Consider the following 22,148-nt stretch of genomic DNA (forward strand, 5'->3'; position numbering starts at 1 on the left):
CGGACCATCCGAGGAATATCCTCGCTTCAGGACTCAGGACTCCGCACCGAGTTCGCAGTAGCATCCCGAAATGAACTGCAAATCAAGCTCGGTCAGCGGGTAAGGGTTCGAGGGTAGCGGCGAACCACGGGTCACCGTGCGTGCATATTAAAAATGTTTTCGGAATGAATTTTTACGCTGCCATTCGCGGGGATAAAACAGAGATTCACACTTAAAATTAAAATTTGTAATATATTTTTAAATGAAATTGATTAAATGTCTTGGTCAAGAATTCATTGTAATATCTTACATATGCTCTTTACCTTTAGACTCCTTAAGTTTTTTAATATCCAAAGATATTATTAAGTAGCGCAATGGCTAAAAGAATATCCATTCTCTTTCTCTAGGATGCATTCATAATTGTGTACGTTAAAGTGCATCTAATCTAGTATTGTGATTGTTTTTCTCAGTGTAACCCATAAGGGTTAGGGCCCACTCGCGGGCAGCTTTCGATGTGCAGTCAACTGCGAGGTCCCTGTCTGCCTGCCTCCGAAATAGAGCAGCTGCCACTATCTAGTCTAGCCTATCGCCATCTACGAATCTGAGCGGGTCAGAGGTCATCGCGGACCAAAGGGGTGGCTCCGATCGATCTGCCTGCCCTTCTGGGGTTTTCACAGATTGTCGCGCTTCGGACTTCGATGATAGATTTGATAGAAAAAATGGACGGGGACTGACAAACAGACGGACAGCTGGTCGACAATCGCAAACAACTTTTGTTAACAACTCAATATGCATGGCAAAAAAAACATCCACAAGACTCTTCGTTCATAAATTAAATAAAGTTGACTTTGGCTGGTGCAGAGGAAAAAAAAAATTAATTTCCATATTATGCAAATAGGATAAGATCAGAACGACAAGATTATAACAGCATCAAATCAATACAAAAAGTATTAATATTTCAATTGTATAAAGCAGCTTTAGTTAGTAGAAATCATATCCATTTTTATTGGAGTATATTAATATGAGTCCGATACTTGTTTGTAGTGTAACTGACTTGATTAGACCGTCGATCTGTTAATGGCTAGGGTTTAGCAAGCGGTTTAGCATGTTGGGCCATTTTTCAGCCTTAATGACACTAAACGAAGGTGGACGACGACATGAGCTGGATATATGCAATATAACCTGATGGCCAGAGAGGGCAAATCTCCATAATGCTGACACAAGAAATAACTGAAATTATTGTCAATTAATTACAAGAGACTGGGGCTGGTCTTTGACGCGTTTGACAGACGGTAGGAGTTGCCCATAAATAGAAGGCGTGTGACGTTCTTTTTTTCATGTCTCAGATGCTGATTTAGTACAGGGAAGTAGTTTTCAAGGGGTTTACATCTTGAGGAATAAGTTTAGTTATGAACAAGGGGTTTTAAAAGCGAGTGGCTCTACAAATGTTAGTTGAGGTAACAAATGTTCAAAATGCTAAGATATTATATAGTAAGCATATCTTAAACTTTTGTTTAGCTTTGATCCCCTTGAAAACGCCGCCCCTGGTTCTTCTGCACTTGCCTCTGCCGTTTGGCCTTAGAATCGTGGCTAAGCTGCCTAAATGGCTCAAAGCGATCTAACCAGACATTTGCATAGAGCAAGAGCCAGGCTAGCAGGCGGCTACAACAATTGCTGGCATGTGAACGGCGATTGAGGTAATAAACGTATGTAATAATAATGAATTTTAATGTCGCGCATTAACAATTCTTGCATTTTAATTGGTCCACCCAAACGATAGCGACGGGATCCAAATCCGAATCAGAATCGGAATAGGAGGCTAAAAAAGCCATGTGGGCTGGCATAAATTTTCGCTGTTGATATGATTTAGTGACATGGAACAATGCACTGGAATTTATGGCAAAAGCTCTCCAATGCATTTAAGCGGATTATGTCAGAGTTCTGCGGTTTGGCGTGTAAATAAAATTCAGCTGTAATTTGTCAGCAAAAATGACAAAATCGGCTAACTCATTTTTTCTGCCGCGACCATTCGAATGTTCGGAAAATGTTAATGAATGCACAAATCATTCAAGAATGTTGCTCTCCGTATGAAAAAACAAAAAGGGGGCGTATCCACAACCATCGATAAGCGACAAACTGGGGGCGTTACCAATCGGCTGGCGAGGGGATATAGATCTATAAATTGGGTCCAAGGCGCTGGCCAGCGCACTTCCATTAGGGAATCTGCTCAATCAGTGTCAACGATAAACTAATTTTTATTGCCCAAAGGTGGGCCGAACTGAATGCAAATACTCTCTTTACAAGGCTGGCAAAGTATAAGTTCAGAATGGATTGTAATTTAAAAAGTACTCAATTTAACTTACATCCGCAAGAAAATCAATCTACATGTAAACATGGTAAGTTAACGAAATCAAACAATCAATTTATAAGATTTATATTCGTTTATCTTGACAGTATTAAATAGTTGCAACTATCAATTATCAGCCATTAATTGAATTAAATTGTATATATAATGTGTTTCTTACTATTAAAAATCACTGAAGTCATGTGTATAACGATTTAGATACTTTATTGTTATTTTAGTGTCAGAGTATTTCGAAAGCAACTTCATTTTGGCCAGGCCCACACTTTTAGCTTCGCCCATGGGCTGGCATTACTTTGCCTTTTGGTCAGGTCGTAAAAGTTTTTTATTTGCGATGGCGCTACAAGCAATGGGTGGATCTTCATTAGCGCTAAAATGGTTTTCCAATTTGTAGCCACCGGCATAACTTACGTGCACCTTGCACCGCCCAAGCCATTCCGGTGACTTGACCACCAGCACCTTTGAAGGTTTAGAGATGCCAAATGTTAGCTGAGTTATGCGGAATACTTTATCTTAATGGGTATAAGCTGCATTTTACGACCAGCCAATGTGCTTTTAATCCAGCCGTAAATATAACTTAAATTCCTTCAGAATTGTTTTGATAGCTCTAAGCTTAACTATAAGGCTTAAAATGCTTAAAAAATTAAATCCATGCTTCCATAATTTGTTGTAAGGAATAAAGTGCTTGCCTTGTTACCATGTCGATCTGATTTTAAACATCTTATATGTATATTTAGTTTATAGCCAGTTAGCTTGCACTGTGGGCAATCTGCAAAGGAATTGCGGACTTCAGGCCGATCGCCCCGGTTGGACTTTGTTTATGAAGTCGTAAAGAGCACTCCCCTGGACCTTTTCCTCTGGCTTTTCACTACGGATTCTGGCCGCAGGTGAGATGGGGCTCTCATCCCATCCAGCAGCAAGTGCATCTGCAGCAGCATCAGCATCTGTCACATGCAATTAGAAGTGCGCACCACACACTAATTAACTGCAAGGCGGCGCAAGGCCTCCGCTCACCTTTTGAAGTGAAAGCCACGCCCCGCCCCACCCCTTTTGGAGCATCCTTATAATGTTGCAGCGCCACTCGAGGATTTCCCCGAGGCAGGGACACAGCAGTTTGTCAACAGGAGACACGCGAAATGAAAAGAAATTGCCACTGTCTGCCGATGGTTTGCTTTTTGCGCCTGGCAGCGGCAAAAAAAGGGGGAAAATTCAGAGGGAAAATGGAGAAAGGAGAAAAAAGCAAAGCCAAGGAAACGCAGCCATCTGCACGAATTGTAATTGAAAAGATTTCCCTTGAAGGAATTACAAGAGCGTGGCGCAAGGATCCACCAACCAGTCCTTTCCTTCCTGCCTTTTCCCCGGAGAAAGCTACGAATTTAATAAGGACACCCGCGGCTAGTTTATATTGTACTTTGTGTGAAAAATAATAGTTTTCTAACCAGACTGAATTGGCCAGCGGCGATAGGAGAAATTTTCGGATGTCGGTGGGGTGCCAAAGTTGGCTTGCAAATAATTTTATTAACCGGAAAATATTTGCAAAGGCGGCGGAACGAAATGCCCTCAAAAATGCGGCATAATGAAGAAGTATTTATCAGTGAGCCAAAGCCAACTGGAATTTAACATCCGGCTTAAAGGCATTTTCATTTAGACCGACCTCTTTCCCTGCCCACAGACTGCAAATATCCCGTTCTCTTCGCATTTCCACTGACTTTCTGCGGTTTGCAAATGTGGCAATGGAAAATGGAAAAGCTAAGGCATTTTTTAATGAAATCCCTGAAGGGGAGTCAGCCACAAGAACTCTCAGATGAGCTGCAAGTGAAATTGATGAGCAAGGAAAGCTGCACTTTTTCTGGAGTGAAACTCGAATGAAAAGGACCTGTAGTTATCCTTCGTATTAAAATTAAAATTATCAATTTATTTGAGTGATAGTCTTGAAATTATATAATTTTAAATAGATTAAATTTAATTTTTTAATCTTAATTTTTCTATGTTTATTTCCATCAAAGATGGGATGGACTGGCTCTTTGGTGACTGTACATCTATTTCTATTTTTCGCGGACTTTTCTCGCTCAGCTTTTTGGCTGAAACGAACTTCTTCTGGTTGGTTTGTCTGCGTCTGCGGCATTTTCATTTGGCATCCGTGGCCTCAAGAGGCGGGGACACACAAAAGGGTCAGAAAAGTGGGGTCGGAAAAGCCCACGGGAGGCGCCAATGAACTCAGGTGGCAAATTAAAGTATTAAAATAATTACTTGGCTGCCACAGACAATGCAATTATGAGCAGCAAATTGCGGCGATGGGTGGGGAAAGCCCTAGGGGTGATAATTTGTCAAAATCCCCACCCCCTTTTTTTGTTGGTTCCTAATGAGAGTATCAACAATCAATATCCCAATCAATAGCGACCGCACAATCGATCAGTGCAACAAAAGTGGCCAAAATTGTAGCAGCAACAACAGCAGCTAAGTGAGCATTGATCGAACCCCGATTTCTGACCCCCGAACTCTGAACCCTTAACCCTGACTTTTTGTCAGGGGTGAGAGATTCAGCAGGGGTGCAACCCCTCACAGTTTTTTTTCTTTTTGCTTTTTTGTATTTTAGCGGAGGAGAAAAAGGTTAATAGGCTTACTTTTTTGTCGTCCACTTTTGTTGATTGTGAAATTTGCTCGAGCACTTGAAACTGACAATTTTGTGACTCTGCTTTATTGACTTACTACCGTCAAAATCCCATTTGTTTGTCAATAAATTTTGCAAAAAAGAATACGTGGAAAATGGTGAAACTGGAGGGAGGAAAATAGATATAGAAGCCATCATCCTGTTGCTATTTTTCCACTTTTTTTCCCGACGCTGGTTGATTGATGTTCTCACGTTGCCAAACAGATTAATGTGGTTTCAAGTTAGTGGAAGATTTTGATGGATGCTGATGAAGTTGTCTAAGCGGGGAAATCTACCGGAAAATGTCGCCTTAATTGGTGGATAGTTGATGGTTTGCCAAGATCTATTAATCAACCGAATTCGAGGAGAGATAAATGAAGTCTATGCTTGGCAAGAAGTAAATGAAAATGGAATTAATGGTATATTCGTTAAGTGAGTGTGCTTAAATGGAAGATTCCCTTATTAATATTTTTCAGAAATGTTAAATATTTAATACTTTAGTAAATCAATCTTATTTGAGGTACGTTTTCTATTTCGCAATTTTCTAAATATATGTGTTGAATTTCTCAAATTTATTTGATAATATTTAATGGCAAGTGCTATACATACCGAGTCTTAAATATCTATGCTTAATCATTTTCATTTTAGTAAACTTTCTATGTTTTTAATCAGTTATTCTAGCTGAAAGCACATGTTTTCCCAAATACTTTCGTCTCTCCTTGTAATCTAACTTGATCCCGCGGCATTTATCCAAATTCGCTTCACCGGGATCTAGTTTTCCACTCGACAAGAGCGGGCATTAAAATGCGATTTTTTGTCCGCTACTTTGAGTCAAAATTTATAACACTAAATGCAGCCGACAGCTTGTCAGTGGCAATGCGCTTTTAAGCTAACAAGCGTGAGCAAAGCAAGTCGAAACAGCCAAAGACAACAACAGGCCAAAATCCATTTACATTAAAATTTATAGAGCATAAAGTGAGCGCTTTTTTATTTTAATTTCATTTCCAGTGAACGGAGCACCCCGTAAGGACACAAAAAATTGTTACAGTTTGACTATAAAATTACAAATTTTCTGTTTTTTTTTTCCTTTTCGGGTTCTTTATTGTTGAAAGAGAATATGTCAGCATGTGATTCCAAAGAGGAAAAAAAACAAATGACAGAAAACAATTGGAAAAAAAGATTTTAATAAAAACCAACCGGAAATTATGTGCGTAAAGCAGGGGAAGCGGGTGGGGGGAGGAAACCGTTGCCATGAGGTATATATATTTACCTATATAGACCATAAGTACGCAGCACAATATTGTTGCCAGGACGAAGGATTTTTTTCGGCATTTTCTCTTGTTTTTTTTTCTTTTTGGTTGGTGTTGTGTTCCTCACTATTTTAATTTTTCCGCGTCGCTTTCTGTGCGGCACGAACAATTGAATTATTTCAGTACGTGGAAAAAACGAGGGGTGGGCATTTGCCCATTAGCCCAGTGCCACCCCACGATCATCGGCGGAATTCAGAGCCCGAGAACCCAGTAGGAATCCCCCTTCTCATCAACGCCTCTCCGAAAACAGGAAAAAAAATCCTTAAAAAATGACAATAAACGGGGTCTGGAAAAAAATTTGTTACAAAAGTTGTACGGCGTGACCGTTGGCAAGTTTCTCGATTTTTTTTTTCGCATTCTATTATAATTTTTTTTCAACATATTTTTAGACGACTTGATTGGAATGTCAGATAAAGTCAAATGGATTTCAGCGTAAATTAAGTTGCCATAGAAATGGAGAATTTCATCCAGCTGCTGGCAGGAATAATTTTTGTTACAGAAGTATAGATTTAATGGTAAAAATAATTAAGAGAGTTAACAACGTATTTGGCGTTCTGTATATATATTATCCATATTATATTATGACTTAAATGTACTATTATTGTTTAAATTGTTTACTATTATTGTTTAAAAAAATATACCATTTACAGTTCGTATTAAATTTTCTTAGTTTAACAATTTACTCTCGCGAAATAGTTTGAAACAACATCATAACATTAGAGTCGAAACAGTTTCGAGGCTTCAGAAATTTCATTCATTAATCCTTGATCCTTTGCGTTTGAACTTTAACTTTTGTTTAGATGGACTGGCTTTCTAAAGAAGAATAACAGTGCATGATATGAAACCGGTTCGACTGGTTCCCTTGACGAATTATTGTGGTATTTTTTATAAAAATATTTGATCCATTTCGCATATGAATATCCCGGGACAGGGAATAAATTAAACCCCTTTTTGGGATGCAGCTGGACAAGATTCGGGTGAATTCAGGTAGGATTTCAATTAAAATTGGTGGAGGGAGGTAGGGGAAGTAGATCAGCATCCTCTGGACCCCTCTTGACACAATCGCAATCAGAATCCCAAAGACGGAAACTAAAAAATAGAAAACAGAGATGATCGCCACATTGTGAGAACACAATCGGCGAACGCCAGTCACCAACCGATCTCCATTCATTACGAGGCATTCATCTTTCACCTTTTTTTATTGTATTACTTCACCCTTTCACCGAGCCACGTTGACAAAACTGTTGCCTTAGTGCCTAATGCCGCATTATCCTTCGGCTGGGATTGTGTCCTGTGAAGTGACATTCCGTCTAATTTGAATATTGCTACCGCCGCCGTCGTCGTTTCCCACGATTTATGCTTATGATTTGCCAGCGGTCCTTTTCTTGGGCCTCTCCACTCGACAATCCCATCCTTAACCCTGCTCATTCTATGCTAATGCAGTTGCCATAAATTCGCTTCCTTTAGACCTGGTGGTCCTGGCTACAGGTTCGCCATCCTGGCGAGTGAGTTCCCCTCGAAACTCATATTCGTATGAGGTTCTTTGTCTGAGGTTCGTAATTGTCGTAGAAATTATTTACACATTTTTAATTGGCTCTCAAGTGGTCGGGCACCTCCCGCTGATATTTCGCTATTTCTTCCTAAATCGATTGCTTAGAATCCTCATTAGCGACAAAAGACTTTTTATTTATTCACATCTTCAGGCTAAATGTATTTAAATGAATATTTACAAATCATAATATATGAGTCAACTAACGAAAGAATGGTTAAATTGTATTTAATAACGTTCTGCTAGCTCCATGTAAAATGGGAATAAAAAAATGAACAAAAAAGTGTTTGTGGAATACATTATCTTAAAAGTATAGTAACATATTCCACACTTTTCTATGATGTCTACAGCTTTTAGATCTTTGGGTTGAAGAACATAATTTCCATGGCCCATTCATTACCACTTTGCAATGACAGTGAAATGATCTACCTTTGGTTCCATTTGAGTGCCACTTTGCGGCGGCACTTTTGACCTAGTCCTTTAATTTGGAACCGCCTCCGATTGATTGTCCCGCCATTCGAGGTGCACTTGTGGGGTTTGAGGCTGCGTTGAAACCCTGTAGAGTATCATTTGCTTTGCTGGCGCGGTGGGAGCGAGTGAAAAACGCTAAAAAAAAAAGTAATTATGCCGACTAAGAGCTTCATCAGACATCCCATTATGCGGCCTGCACTCGACACAAACACACATGCCTCCACCGAAGGAAACAAAAGCTGGGTGGGCTACCTTTGTGCGAACCACAGCGGCCCCGCCCACTACACGCCCACCGCCCCCTTTTCAACGTCATCATAAATGTTTGCATATGAAGTGCAGGGCGATGGAAGAAATGGGGGTGTGGCATGCACTTGAGTTGAGGCATTGAAAAGAGGAGAAAAACCTTGCGTTGGGATTAAAAATGCAGCGCATTGAATTTGCACAGCCTCCGCAAGCCATGCCTCTGATTTTTCACCACCGCCAGCCTCCATTTGCAACAAATAATGATGCACTTGAAAAACTCTCTGTGTGTGTGTGCAAAACAACAGCGGTAGAAGTTGCAAAAAAACGGAGGAAAATATATCATTAAAAGCTTCCCCTGCTTCTATGCCGAAATCCTCGTTCCTTCGTCCTGGATGGGAACATCGCATTATTAGAGCCAAGAACCGAGGGAGCCGCTCCTTACCGACATCCGTGCCATTAATATTTCATTTAACGCTGCAATTGTCCCAAGAGCAATACCATCCGCGGCCACGCCCCCTGCTTACACCTACATACCTACGCCTCTAAATAGCCTTAAAATGTTTAATTCATTTTATGCGATTTCATTCAGCTCGGGTTTTAATTATGAGCAGGACCAGTGCTGACGCCGCCTCGAGTGGATAGTCAGCCGCAGAGGAAGGCGAGTTCGAAGTGAAATGCACCGAGAAAATATTAATTAAAATAATAAATAAAATTTAAATTATTATAGCTTGATAAGTGACAGAGAATCAAACCAAATTGATTGGCTCCATAAAGTAAAATAGTCAGTTTAAAATACCAATTGCACAGATAAATACATTACCAATTGCTCAGAAACAAAATGTATATAAATTTAAGTATAAAATCATACATATATACTTATAATTCTCAGTGCATTTGTGTAGATGCTAGTCAACTGACTTGTGTAATTTGTGCATAAGTTTCATTTACTTTGGGGGCGACGTAATCTTCAGTTGCTTACTCCGCCCCACGGCTAATGCCGTCCATGTTGGCTCCTGCTCCTTCTGATCCAGCGACTCCAACTGCTCCTCCATCTGCCCCCCGTTTCCACCAGCTACACAGTGTGCACCACCATCTGAATCCTTGGGCATCCACTTTTTCAGGCGGTGTCAGCTCTCTGGGCTCGAAAAAATTGTCTCAATGGCCTTGCCCGGTCTGGTTTGGTCTGTGATTATGCACTTGACGTGCATAAAGCTGAATTTTAATTACGAGTAAATATTTAAACCATTAAGCTCGAAAAGTATGCTGCAGGCTAAGCAGAAGACATTGGTGTACCAGAATGAAAAATGAGGAGGATGAGGTGTCCAAGTGGTTGTCGCTGGGTTTTCTCAGGCGGTTTTGCTAAGGCTAAGGAAATTAGAACGCACTTGAAGACAAGTAACATGAAGCTGAAAACTTAATTACAGCCATAATGACATCAAGTAAGGAAGAGCACTTAGACAACAAAATTTCTATTTGAGTGCTAATGGAAAAAGCCAATATATCAAGAAAATTAACTTATTAAATATGTAATATATTGTATTGAATGAGCTCATAATGCAGAAGAGATACTGCCGCATTTAAGATCAACAACTTTTAATATGGATTCTCTTTAAATTTCCATTTAAAGCATTTAAATAGAATTATGAAAAAAATGCCAGTCAATAGCAAGTGTACTTTTCAAACTTTTCCCGTAAATACACATTTTTTGCTTTGTTAATTCTCTGATTAATTTGAACAAGAACAGAGGAATATTTTATTAATTGTTAAATCCTTGGTGGGGGCACTCAATTAAAAGTTTCTGCATCAGACGAGTGTCGATAACAGTGGCGGCCGAAAGTGTGTGTACATGGGTAATCAATGCCAATATAAACAGGAATCACTCATCGATCGATGTTAATAAATAAAAAAAGATGGGGCGAAAATATTTTTAAAAATGCGAGAAACAAACGAGCGCAGAGTCGGGAAAACTTTTCAACAAAGCCATAAAAAGTGGCGGAATATACAAATGGAAAAAATAATTCCATTTTCCAGAGAGGTGGGAGGACCTATGCTTTTTTTCCATGCTTGTTGTTAGCTGTTTGCCTGCTGCCTGCTGATTATGTGTATTTGCATGCTAAAGCAGTTGTCCTGCTGTCCCCGCTCCCTTCGTCCTTGAGCAGTAATGGTCGAAAGTGCCAACCATCACCACCCAACAACTCCCCCCTTGTCTACGCCTTGTTAACGTAATTTCCATAAAACATTTTGTTACTTATTTATCTTAATTAAAATAAATTTACATTTTTCTAATTTAATAGCGCGACGAAGGAAAAACAACAACGTCAACTAGTCAGTCGTGGCCCCCAGAATTCTCCGCCCTACACTCTTGTCTCCCCCTGACGGGCATTAGAGAGCGACATTTTCTTAACAAGCCAAAGGACATTTGCTGTCCTATGGGGAGAACGGCGAGCCATCTCGCACACAAAGGTTCCAGGACGAAACACAACAAGGAAGGCGAAGGAAAAGCGTCGCAAAAAAAACTGGAAAAACTCATCGTAATGGAAAGTTGCCTGGCCTCCTCGCTCGGATCTCATTAGCGCCAGTTGCCACGAGACTGAGTCTTAAACTCAGGACGTCGAGTCCTGGACTCTACTCGTACTGAGAAATCCGGCGTCCTGGGTCCCCAGGATGGGTATAAAATTAAAAGCTGATGAGCTGAGCGCTGGACAAAATAAAAAGATTTCTTTACGTCTTTGCGTAGTTTATATCAGTAATTTTTTTCCACTCCTTTGATTCTTAAAGACGAAACGAAATGTTTTCCCTGATGGGGGAAAAATGCGACAGGAAATATGATCAGCGAAAGGAATAGACGCAATGGGCAGAAAAGACGGTTCGATAAAAGGACAACAGACATTTTTAATGAACTGAGAATGGAGACCTGGATGAAGGTAAAACAATACAAGATAACTTACCTAATTGTGTGAAATTTATGTCTTATGAGTCATCTTTAGTAGTAAGTAGAATAATGAAAACTATATATCATGTATTTATGTATTTAATTTGAGCAATATTAGGACCCTTTACTAACTGCTCTTTTTGCTGATGCAAATAAGATTTTATACAGTATATAATTTTTGCAAACATAATAGTGTTACTATTTTGCGATAGTATATTACTTGCTTGCATTCCTTTCACTTCTTTTTTATTAACGTACAGTTGACTCGCCAATGACTAATCATTGGCCTGACATTAGCCGCCTTGTTGGCCCCGTACAGTGAGCCCGCAATCCTGGCATAAACAAGGCAAATCGGCAATAAATCAAAAATCAATACAGTCAACTCAACGCCATTTTGCATTCGATGGTGGGAGTTAAAGGGCGTCAACAGAAACCAATACAAAGGACATAAGTAAATCTACGTTGGCCCTCTCGCTCACTGCCAGTTCATGCGTCTCTGTCTGTCTCCGCTGGCTGACAAGAAATGTTAGAAAAGAAACAAGCCGAAGAAATCGGGGCCGGGGGGTATAAAAAACAGCATCCACCCGCCAGGACACAAGTCCTGAACGAAGGGAGGAGTCAAGCCAAGGGAAGCTTGAAAAGAAACAGAGTTGGAGAGAAAAAAGAAAATAAAAAGTAAATTCGAAGCAAACGAGACTAAAATTATAAAAATTGCCCTCCTGGTGGTTCAGAGTGTGCCTGTGCCCACCTCTAAAGTTTCGTCCTGCTGCTCCTGATGATGATGATGATGATGGTGATGAGGAGGACAAGGACCAAGGACCAAGAGCAGGACCAAAACGAAACGAACGCGATTCCAATACGGGACATCAACGTCACTGAGGGTGGATGGTCCGAGTTCGAGTCCATATCCTGAGGGTGGTACATAAGGACCTTTCCCTCCCTCCTCCCTCCTTTATATGCAGGAGCCATTATATACACACAGCACTCGCTTCTTCACCTTGTGTATACACTATATAGCAATGGCCCGCAGCGTCAATGGACCAAAATAATAACGACTAACGGCCTGTTAAGGGGAAATGCAACGAACTGTGGGGCAGGGGGCTTGGCCCAATGGGGATGGTGCCTAAGGGGTGGGGGCACGAAGAGGCAGTGGATGGGGGCAGGAGGCTGGGTGGCCAAGGTTTTTTAAGTGGTCGCGCGTGACGTGCACATCGGAGTTGTGCACCGAAAAAAATAATGACTATAAAAGTATTAGTATTTACAAAGTGTCACAGAGGAGTAAAATATTTAATTCTTAATAAATGGTATGTAAGATTTTTAACTCGCAAGTTAATTGTTCAAAACTATGGACTTGTCGTAGTATATACATCCATTTCTACAGGACCAATTAAAAAAGAAAGCGCATTAATTTGTTCCAGTGCACGGAAAGTTGTGACATGGAGGGCATCTCCTGCTGACGTGGTATTTGCCAGCTCCGACTCTGATCGGTTGGCCGCCATGGCAAAACAAATTTTTATACCACCCCCGCCCACTTATTTGCACACAAAACTCTTGTTACTAGCTGCCATTATGATTTTGAAAAGCCATTGCCATTCCACCCCCTCACTCTCGACCATTTTTTTGTACACCCACCCGCACCGCTCCGCTCCGTTTGTGCTCATTGAAAAACTGTGAAATTTTATAATAAGCATTTTTTTGTTGGTTGTTGCTGCCAGATTATTGTCGATGATTGTGATTGCGTTTTATGTTGTTCCTTTTATTACCAGGTCAGAACGGGGAGTTCTCTTTTGGCTGGATGGTATCCCCATTTGCTGCTTTTATTTGCGTCCCCGTTCTTGGCGCTTTTTTATGTGGATGGTGCTGTAATATTCCTTTTGAAAAAATGCCATTTTTGTTTGGCTCGTGTGCCTTTACAGATGCCGGATTTTTGTGCTCGGCCAGGCGCTATTGGTCTCCATTTAAGCTTATTAATTTTAAATGCGATTTTTAATTAAATATTATCAAAGCGTGTCGAGGGCGTCATTAAGTTCGAATGGCTTAGATGTAGCGATTTGCAGGGAATAGCTGTGTTGGGTAGATTGTTGAAGGGATTCTGAAAATCCCTATTAACGATTCGATTTGCAGAAAGTGGATGATTTGGGAAGTGCAGAGAGAGGCGCTTTACTAATTCAATTATTGCTGTATGTGGTTCTAAGTAGGGCAAAAAATTGATACGACATGCTGATGACCTGGGAACAATAATTAAAGTAGAAAAAATAAAAACTTTTTTATATTTCCTCAAACCTTCATATAGGTAACCAAGGATATGGGCGGAAAAGTCGGCGGTCTTATCGAAGCTGGTTTCTGACTTCTCATGATTAGCAACTTCAACATGGTGCAATATGATTTGCTGCACTGAAACCACTTTTGATTGTAAGCGGCATCTCCCACTTTCAAGCTCTACAAATTTTGGTGACTTAGAAGTAAATAATTACATGATGTTTTATTTAAATCTTACCGCGGCAATTAAAGTGTCCCCATAGTAGCACACCATAAATACTTGGACCATAGAGGTCATCAAAAAAATACAGTAAATAATAATCACTTCCACTATTGATTCGGTGACCTGAAAGGCTATGAAACAAATCTGCATGGATGCCATGAGGAAATTAAGCAGCAAAGAGAAACTATAAAGATCGTTGACGTGTTCGCAGAGTCTAAAGAAATATATTTAAATTGTTATGAGTTTTGAATATGTTGAAGTATATTTCACTTACTCAAGGCACTTGTCATGGTATCTGATAATGCCAATAAGAAACTCTATATTCTCTTTGTCCTCATTCGAATTACATGGATGATCCTCTAATCGCATTGATATATAGTTGAAGTGCATACATATCTGGGTAATTACTACGACGAGTAGAAGATCGGCACAGAGAAAAGCAATACCCGCTAGATAGGCCCCATGGGCTATATCCCAGTACATGATCCAGTATATCAAATTATTTTTCGTGGCATTGAAGGGAAACCAGATGAGAAAACCAAAATTTCGATCAAAGGTATCGTAGCCCAAGAAATTAAATTTCACAGAGGCCTTGATGGTCGGATAAAAGGAGAACGTAGTCGTATAGGCCAAACAGAGGAAGGTGAATATATTGATCACACGTTTCATGGTCTTTTCAAAGTTCGCCAATTTATATTCCTTCTGCCTTGCCAGGGTTTTCGGATGCATATCCTCCAAATCATCGAGTAGCATAATTAGTGTTTTCTTGCCTCTAATCATGGCAGCTTGTTTAAAATCAGCAACCAGAGAAAATCCAATACATGGAGCCACGGCAATGGCCAATCTAATGGTTTCAAAGTCCTGAATTGAGTTGTAGAAGAACACCAGTTCGCCGATCACCAGCAGATTAAAATTTATAAATCCTGCATATAGATAGATCTTAAAGAGAAGCGATTTCAGGGGATTCGTGGATCGATGGGCGTAGATATCCTCTCCAATCGTTCTGTAAAACTGTACTGGCACTCTCATCAATTCCATAAAGGTCCTGGCTGTATTATCCTTCACCGTTTCCATTTTACTTTTTACTTTTTGGGGAACTTTACAGAGAAATTTTCGAATAGAAACTGTTTGCGGTCAGATCTTCGCGTTGGTCTTATATAGTGGGCGGCGGTGGGCGTGTCTGCTAAGTTTTTATGCCCCATCATGTCGCGCCTTGAAAAGTGTTGATAATTGTGCCTAAACTTTTAACTAACCTATGTAATTAGCTGTGAACTTTTCTCACTTCTTACAACCAGCTGAAAAGGTTCTCAAAAGGGAAAAGCCAGGGAGGCTAGGAGAACAGGAGTCGACCTTCACCGGCCACTAATCAACATGAATTGCAACAAAAGATGTCTGCATCTTGGCACCTGCATTATACACTGAACCAAAAGAGTGTGGAATGTCGAACAAAACAATGTATTTGACGAATAAAGTGTAAGTAGATTTATATAATAATATAATATATAATATTGAGTAAGTTTTGTAGTTAGTTACTGTAAGCTTACTATATATTTATATTATTATTGGAATGTTTTAAACATTTACTTTTACATTAAGCTTCAGGAATCCGATAAAAATTCACCAATTAAATTCAAATCCGTTGAGTTCATTCATGCCTTGCTCTCAAACAAAGGGCCCCAAAAGGTGTGGCAATGAAACAGGACTACTCTACTTTGGACCATAATGAATGTGTTGAATGAAATGAAAATAATTTTTCTTGTTATCCTGCCTCGGCAGGAGCACAAATTGAGCGGAAAATAACTAATAAAGTCGGACGTGGATGGAGGCCATGAATAAAATGCAAGGCTCTCCCAGGCATTTGCCAAGATTATGGGTGGGTAGAGTGGTGAAAATTCAACCAGCCATAGAGCATTAGAGGGAATAATGGGGCGGAGGTAGGTGGAGTCAGAAGGAAGCCTTCGCCGGGCACGTGCAAAATGGCAGCTGAAAATTGAAATGCTGCCGATGCCACAATGGGTAATTTTCATTTCAATTTTCACAGTTTTCCTCCACTCCGCTGGTCTGACAATTTTTTGCTCATTTGCAGTTTGCATTTGAGAATTGAACTTGTGCCCGGAGCGAACAATGATGTTTCAGATGATGATGGAGAATCTACCAGGATTTTTTCCGCTCGCCATCGAAGAAAAACTTTATCCCGCCAGCTGCGTGTGGAAGGAAAAAGTTTGGGAAATGTAGAAAATGTTTGCATCATATTGAAAACTCTTAGCATTCTTCTCCATGGCCCCTTCGTAACTTTAGTTTGTTTCTGGATTTAATAAAATGGGGGGAAATTCTAGGTTGTCACTTTGAAAAGTTTGGAGAGTTTGTATAGAAGTACATATGTATATATTTGCAAATTAACATAATGGCTTTTACGACGGAAAATTAGATTTTCTAATACACACTAATTTTGATGAAAATATATAAAAGCATGAGGGCTTACAATTAGGCCAGCTTACATTATTGATACATTATTATTATTTATTTTTAAATAATGTATTATTCTTAATAACTTTGCTGCAGATACGCAAAATGTGTTTGATAATATATTTTTTCCATTTTTCAATCTCGTTAATAAATTTTCAATGATTCATTTTCAATTACTAGCTTCGATTAATTAGCACAACTGTCAGAAATGTTAAATGAATACAATCGTACTTTCATACATATATCCTTTACGGCTCAAGTTATTTCGACTCAATTATATTCCCCTCGTAACCGTTTGAGTTGAGCTACTTTGTTAGTTTTGAGACTTTTTAATTGAGAGGTAACTTTGAGTTGGGGTTGAGTTAGAGTTTGAGTTCGAGTGAATTAAGTTCTACGTTTTGCCTTTGGCGATGTTCTGCTATGTTTTCAGCCCCTTTGAGAATTCTATGTTTCTACATTGATTTTCCCCTCTCAGAAACTCTTCCCATTGAAAATGTGTCTTTGCTAAGCCACTGAGAACACTTTGTCCTGCCAACAGAGGGCGCTGGTGAGCTGTTCAAGGATATGCAAATTATATCTAATCATTTTTCTTTTTCTTCTTTTAAAACTGATTTTTTTCAAAGTTACTTTTATCAGCCGCTAGAAGGCGTATGTTCTAGTTAAATTTATATTCTCATTGTAAAACTCAAATTAAGAACATGACCAGCTGTTTGTTTTAATAAATGTTTATTTATATTTTAAAATTTGTAAGTCCGATTTATGAACCCCCTCCTTATTCTTTCAGTTTGCAAGTACATTTTTTATTTTTTTGTTTCATTGCAGCATTTTGAAGAGCTGCACTTAAGCGCAGATTTTAATTACTTTCCGGCCGACTGGCAACGGAAGGAACAGAAAAAGATTCATGGGATGGGGATTCCATTTGTTCACATGGACGGGGTGAAGACGAAAGGCAAATGCAAGGGGGTGTGTATCCTTTTTGCAACATTTAGAGAATGCATTTATCTGACGGACCCTTGGAGCCGAGAATCTGGCATCTGAATTAGCCGCTCGCCTTTGTAGCAAAAAAAAAAAGAGTCCGCCTCAAGTGCAGGGCATTATGTATTCATGGCTAAGAGAAGAAAAGCTGCGACTGTGACACATGTGTGTGCCAAATAGATGGAGGATGGCGGTTGGGGGTTGGAAAGAACACACACGGGAGCAGCAGCAGTAGCAGCAGAAGGAGCATGAGGGAAAGAAATGCTGGGCAAGTGCACTTAGCAGCTTGTAGACGCCCCAGTTGACATTGCCACACGCACACCAGCGTGTCTGCCACTTGGGGGTTGTTTTCTTCGAGCCATAAAAAATTCGCACATGAGCAAAACACACACACAAGCACATCGAAAGCGAGACAATGGCGCTGGCAAAAGGAAAAAAGAAAACAAGAGGAGGGGCTGAAAATAGAGGGTGGGGAGAGAACCAGGCTCGAAGTGGTTGCTTGCAACCCTGCTGCAATTTTCAAATGGCCCAAACGCTCAAGGCGCAACAACAGCAACGACATGTCCATGTCCTGGCCGCCTTTGTTACAGTTCCTGCTCGCAGGACCCCCTCTTCCATTTCCCGTAGCCACGTCCATGCAAGTCCCCACCTCGTGTAATCACAAACATGCTACAAAAGCCAGAAACAGGCTCAAGTTAATGACTTGGCAACATGTTGAGAACGCCACCAGAACACAACTCGGATGCACTTCGAAAAGGACATGCACTGAAAACATAATATCAGTAAATAGATTCATTTAACAAATTGTCAGAAATAAGTTACTAAAATGATAGAATATATTTGATCAACTCCTAAAAGATTATTATAATATATTTTCGAAATTAATACATCTCAATTCTCATATTTAAAGCAAATTGTATTGTTTATGTAGTATTAAAAGCTCTTTCCATGATAATACAAAATCAAAAAAAAAATAAAAAATATTTCCCCAATACATTACCGATTTTTAAAACATATGTTTAAAAATCATGGACACATATGACATACATTTTCCCAAGTGCAACTGCAGATGAAGTTGAATTCAAAGCTGTATCTGGAGATGGATGTGGGATATGCACCTGCATTTTATTGCATCCTGCCGGAGGGCCGAACAATGGGGCCTTTGTCTATCCAGCCATCCCGTCTGCACAGCCAACCAGCCATCCAAACATCCAGCTGTTGGCCAAAAACAATTCCCCTTTCGCGGAGTCAAAGTCGCGATGATCTTGATGGCTAATTTAGCTGGGACAGCTGGGCAGGAATTTGTCCCTGTCTTCGAACGCAACGAATTGTTTACCATATTGAATAGAGAAGTTGCCCGAAGACTTGGTTTATGTTTGAACTCCAATCCCGAATTCCGATGCCCCTTCCCGTTCCGGGATTAATCATCCATCTCCTGGGGGTGTCACGCATGCGCCTTTGTCACCCGTCTGAGCCATGTCAACACTTCGAATGTTTTCTGGCCGCTTTTGGGCAAATAACTTGCTCAGCTAAAATACCGTTAGCGCGGACGGCCTAAAGAGTTGTCATTCAGTTGTCGCCACAGACCACCGTTGGAGATGATGTCGCGTCTCCATCTGTCTCTGGTTTTTCTTTTTTTTTTGTGTTTGTCCATCTTATTTTAGCCAGGAAAAAAGGCCAAGGAGCTCCAAGTTTGTCTCCTCGGTTTTGCGGCGTGTTGTCGTCTGCAAATTGTTCGCGTCGCTATTATCCAGGGGCATCAATCTCCCGGCAATTGACAGGCCTGCTCCACTGAAAAACAGCCTTTTTATGGCCAAGACGAAATTATTTACTCAGCCAACCACCGCCACCGCAATTGTCAATCTGGGAATTGGCCCCCTTTCGATGCCATTGCAACACCACCTCCCCCCCCTCCTCGGTGGCACCGCCCCCTTTTCCTACTTTTCGTGCTGCCCCTGGTTTTATGGCAATTTGATTTGTTGGCAGTTTTTCTGTAAATTGCTGCAAGTCTGCCTTTTGTCTCGTCGCTTAATTTAATTTGTATTTCGGCTCTGGTGTATTTATGGTTAGTTGGCGGTCTTGACTTGATTTTTTTTCTTCCTCGCAACTGATTGACAGAATTGAGAGGTGGGAAGTGACAGGATTGTCAGGAGTGTCGGCGCACGCTGATTGGATGTAAATGATTGCGGGGTTAATGGTTAATCAATTTCGAATACATTTATATTTTGAAAGGGAGTTTGTTAATTGCGAAAATAAGTTAACATGTACTGAAACTTAATATTAAACCCTTTTGAAACACAATAAATACCAAATACATATTTTTAAGAAGTTGTATTATTTTAAAATTGAAAACGAAACCAAAAACCTATGCTATTACTCATAGTTAAAAAAAAAATCAATAGTTTGGTGCATTGCCTATTTTGGCAAAATTTATGTATTTTTAAAGCCTTTACAAAAACGTAGTTATTGCAAGAAAAACGTTTTTTATTCGGTGATGTTAAGCAAAAAGCCCTTACCTTTTCCACTTGCCTTTTCCTACCTAGCTCACAGTTCGCTGGCTTTTCAGCTCCATCGGACTATACAACTTTAAGCTGATTTTGCGGTCATAACAGCCCAAGCCCAAAGGCCCCGAAACAACGGCAATCCGACAACTTTTGCCATATCAATGCCATGCAAAAGTAAAAACCAAAAATAAAACAAACAAAAACGGAGCGAAGGAAAGGGCTGCGACTGAGGCTGGACTGGGTGGAAAATGGTTGGAAAATGGGGGGGAAAACTGAGACTGGGTGCGGGTCCGTTCCATTGCATTTCCGTTGCTTTTGACGCGGTTTTTTCCCACACAGTCGACGCTGCATGCAACAAAAGCGATGAAAACAAAAACAAAACTTTTGCCATTTTTAATTACAGCTCTGAAAAGCGCCGAAAAAAATTCGCAGTTTGCTTTAATTACCGCGCGAAAAGCGAGACAGAGTCTAAAAAGAGTAGTAGGGTTTTTCATATTTTTCCTTTTTTCATTTTTATATATATATATTTTTTTTTTCGCTGATGAGGCGCACTTTGATGAAAGAATTGCAGCGACGACTACCTCGCAATTATGGCAACATGGAAATAAAGAAAAGCGAAATAATTCTCGTACTTGAAGGTATCGCAACCACTCCATTTTCGCGGCTGCCCCTCGAGTTCTTGGTTGTTTGGTTGGTTGGCTGGTTGGATGGCTGGCTGCTCGGCAAGTGGAAGTGCATTGGGGCATGCAACGGGAACAGTGCCGCTGAGAAGTCTGCACACACAGCCGCAGCTGCACTTTACCTTTGGCGCGCAATGAGGGGATAAGTCGAATGCGAATCGTACTCCTCATGGCCGCCGCCACGCCCCCATGTATGCATTTCAATTCTAAAATGAATGGAGAACTCGCCAAGGGAAATTTTAAGTCTGGGAGGCAGCTAATTAATACTATTACTATTACAAGTACGGTTCAAATTATTAGCTGGATTATAGTTTTAAAAATAATTTTTTAAAATAATTTCTAAATTTTTTTAAACAATATGTGGATAAAAAATTCAAAATACACTAAGTTAAGGATACTATCTACAAAATGAAAAAGCTGTGTGAAAAACAGGAACGCATTCCAGATAGTCCTAGACATTCCATTCGCAGAGTGGGAAAAATGTGGTGGCATAGCTTGTAATTATGCTGACAAGAGTTTTCTGCCCGGACTTCTTTGGACTCCGTCAAATGCAATGGAAATGTCATTAATATTCGCGCCCATTAAAATCGACGCCAAGCGGAAAAGTCGCAAAGGACGGGATCCAAAAGGGAGGGGGGATTCTGAGGGGGATTGGTACATCATTGCACTTTGAATGGGCTTCATTAGTGCGGTTTATTGAAACGCCGACAGCTGCATAGATACAATTACAAGTGGATGGCGGGTTGGATATATAGATAGCTGCCATAGATCCCGTAGATACAATTGCAAAAAATTAGTAACCAACTTGCCGGCTGAAGTGGGAGTCCATTGAGAATGGCCACAATGGAACTGATCGGATCTGAAGTGGCCCGAAGTGTAGATAGATGATGCTGAATGGAGCCAATAAACGTGGCAATAAGGAAAATGCAATTCAATGAAACGAGGTACGCAACGAGGAAATGAAGTGTTCAAGTAAACATTGTTGGAGCTCTAATGAGAATGACACCACTGTACTGTTCAGTTAGCCAAGATTAATTAAATCGGAAAATAAAGATTACGATTTTGAAGAGCCATCAATTGAACAAAGCTGCTAGTCTCCAAATGAAGCCTAAAGAAATGTATTAGGTTAGTGCCCATTAAAACATAGATATTGAAAACCTCCTAGCGATGGTTTAACTTCTTCCATTACAAACATTCATTATCTACATCATTTCCAATTTCAATCAACGGTTTTTCCCCCTGGTCTTTTAATTTGAAATGAGCTCACATCAATTTTAATTACCATCTAAATACGAAGCCAGCTCCCTTTTTCATTTCTGGGCTTTCTGCCCCTCGGAATTATCTTGGCCATCATTTGCAGCGTGCGTTGAAATAATTTGCGTTAATTTTTCGGTATTAACAAGTGAAGTCTGAGTGCCCCTGTCTGCTGGCTTCAAATGGGTATTTCGTATTTTTGTTTCGAAGAGGTTGGACCGGCGCCTGCAAGCGGCAATTAATCATAAGCTGGCTACCAACTACCAAAAAAACAAAAATGCCCGAAACGGC

At 40.2% G+C, this 22,148-nt stretch overlaps 1 protein-coding gene across 2 annotated transcripts; it reads right to left on the minus strand.

Annotated features, from left to right (window-relative positions):
* Positions 1-7,966: 7,966 nt before the first annotated feature.
* On the minus strand, positions 7,967-15,091 carry LOC6605146 (odorant receptor 67c). 2 transcript variants are annotated; one of them, XR_004361795.1, is made up of 5 exons: positions 14,253-15,091; positions 13,994-14,192; positions 13,780-13,935; positions 13,260-13,724; positions 7,967-9,776 (listed from the first exon to the last, which is right to left on the minus strand). XR_004361795.1 is itself a non-coding variant. In XM_002029951.2 (4 exons), the coding sequence occupies exons 1-4, from the start codon at positions 15,050-15,052 to the stop codon at positions 13,665-13,667; spliced, it is 1,215 nt and encodes a 404-aa protein (XP_002029987.1). In that variant the 5' UTR covers positions 15,053-15,091; the 3' UTR covers positions 7,967-13,664. The 2 variants fall into 2 exon arrangements, 1 of the variants encoding a protein (XP_002029987.1); XM_002029951.2 differs by having other exon boundaries at positions 7,967-13,724.
* Positions 15,092-22,148: the final 7,057 nt, after the last annotated feature.

Source organism: Drosophila sechellia, chromosome 3L, assembly GCF_004382195.2.
Source record: "Drosophila sechellia strain sech25 chromosome 3L, ASM438219v1, whole genome shotgun sequence".
Lineage (NCBI taxonomy): Eukaryota > Metazoa > Arthropoda > Insecta > Diptera > Drosophilidae > Drosophila > Drosophila sechellia.

Coding starts and splice junctions, on each gene's coding strand:
- LOC6605146 (XM_002029951.2), bottom strand. CDS start 15,052: ATGGAAACGGTGAAGGATAATACAGCCAGGACCTTTATGGAATTGATG. Junction 13,936..13,993: donor GGGACACTTTAATTGCCGCG/GTAAGATTTAAA, acceptor CAAAATTTGTAG/AGCTTGAAAGTGGGAGATGC. Junction 13,725..13,779: donor CCTTGGTTACCTATATGAAG/GTTTGAGGAAAT, acceptor TATTGTTCCCAG/GTCATCAGCATGTCGTATCA.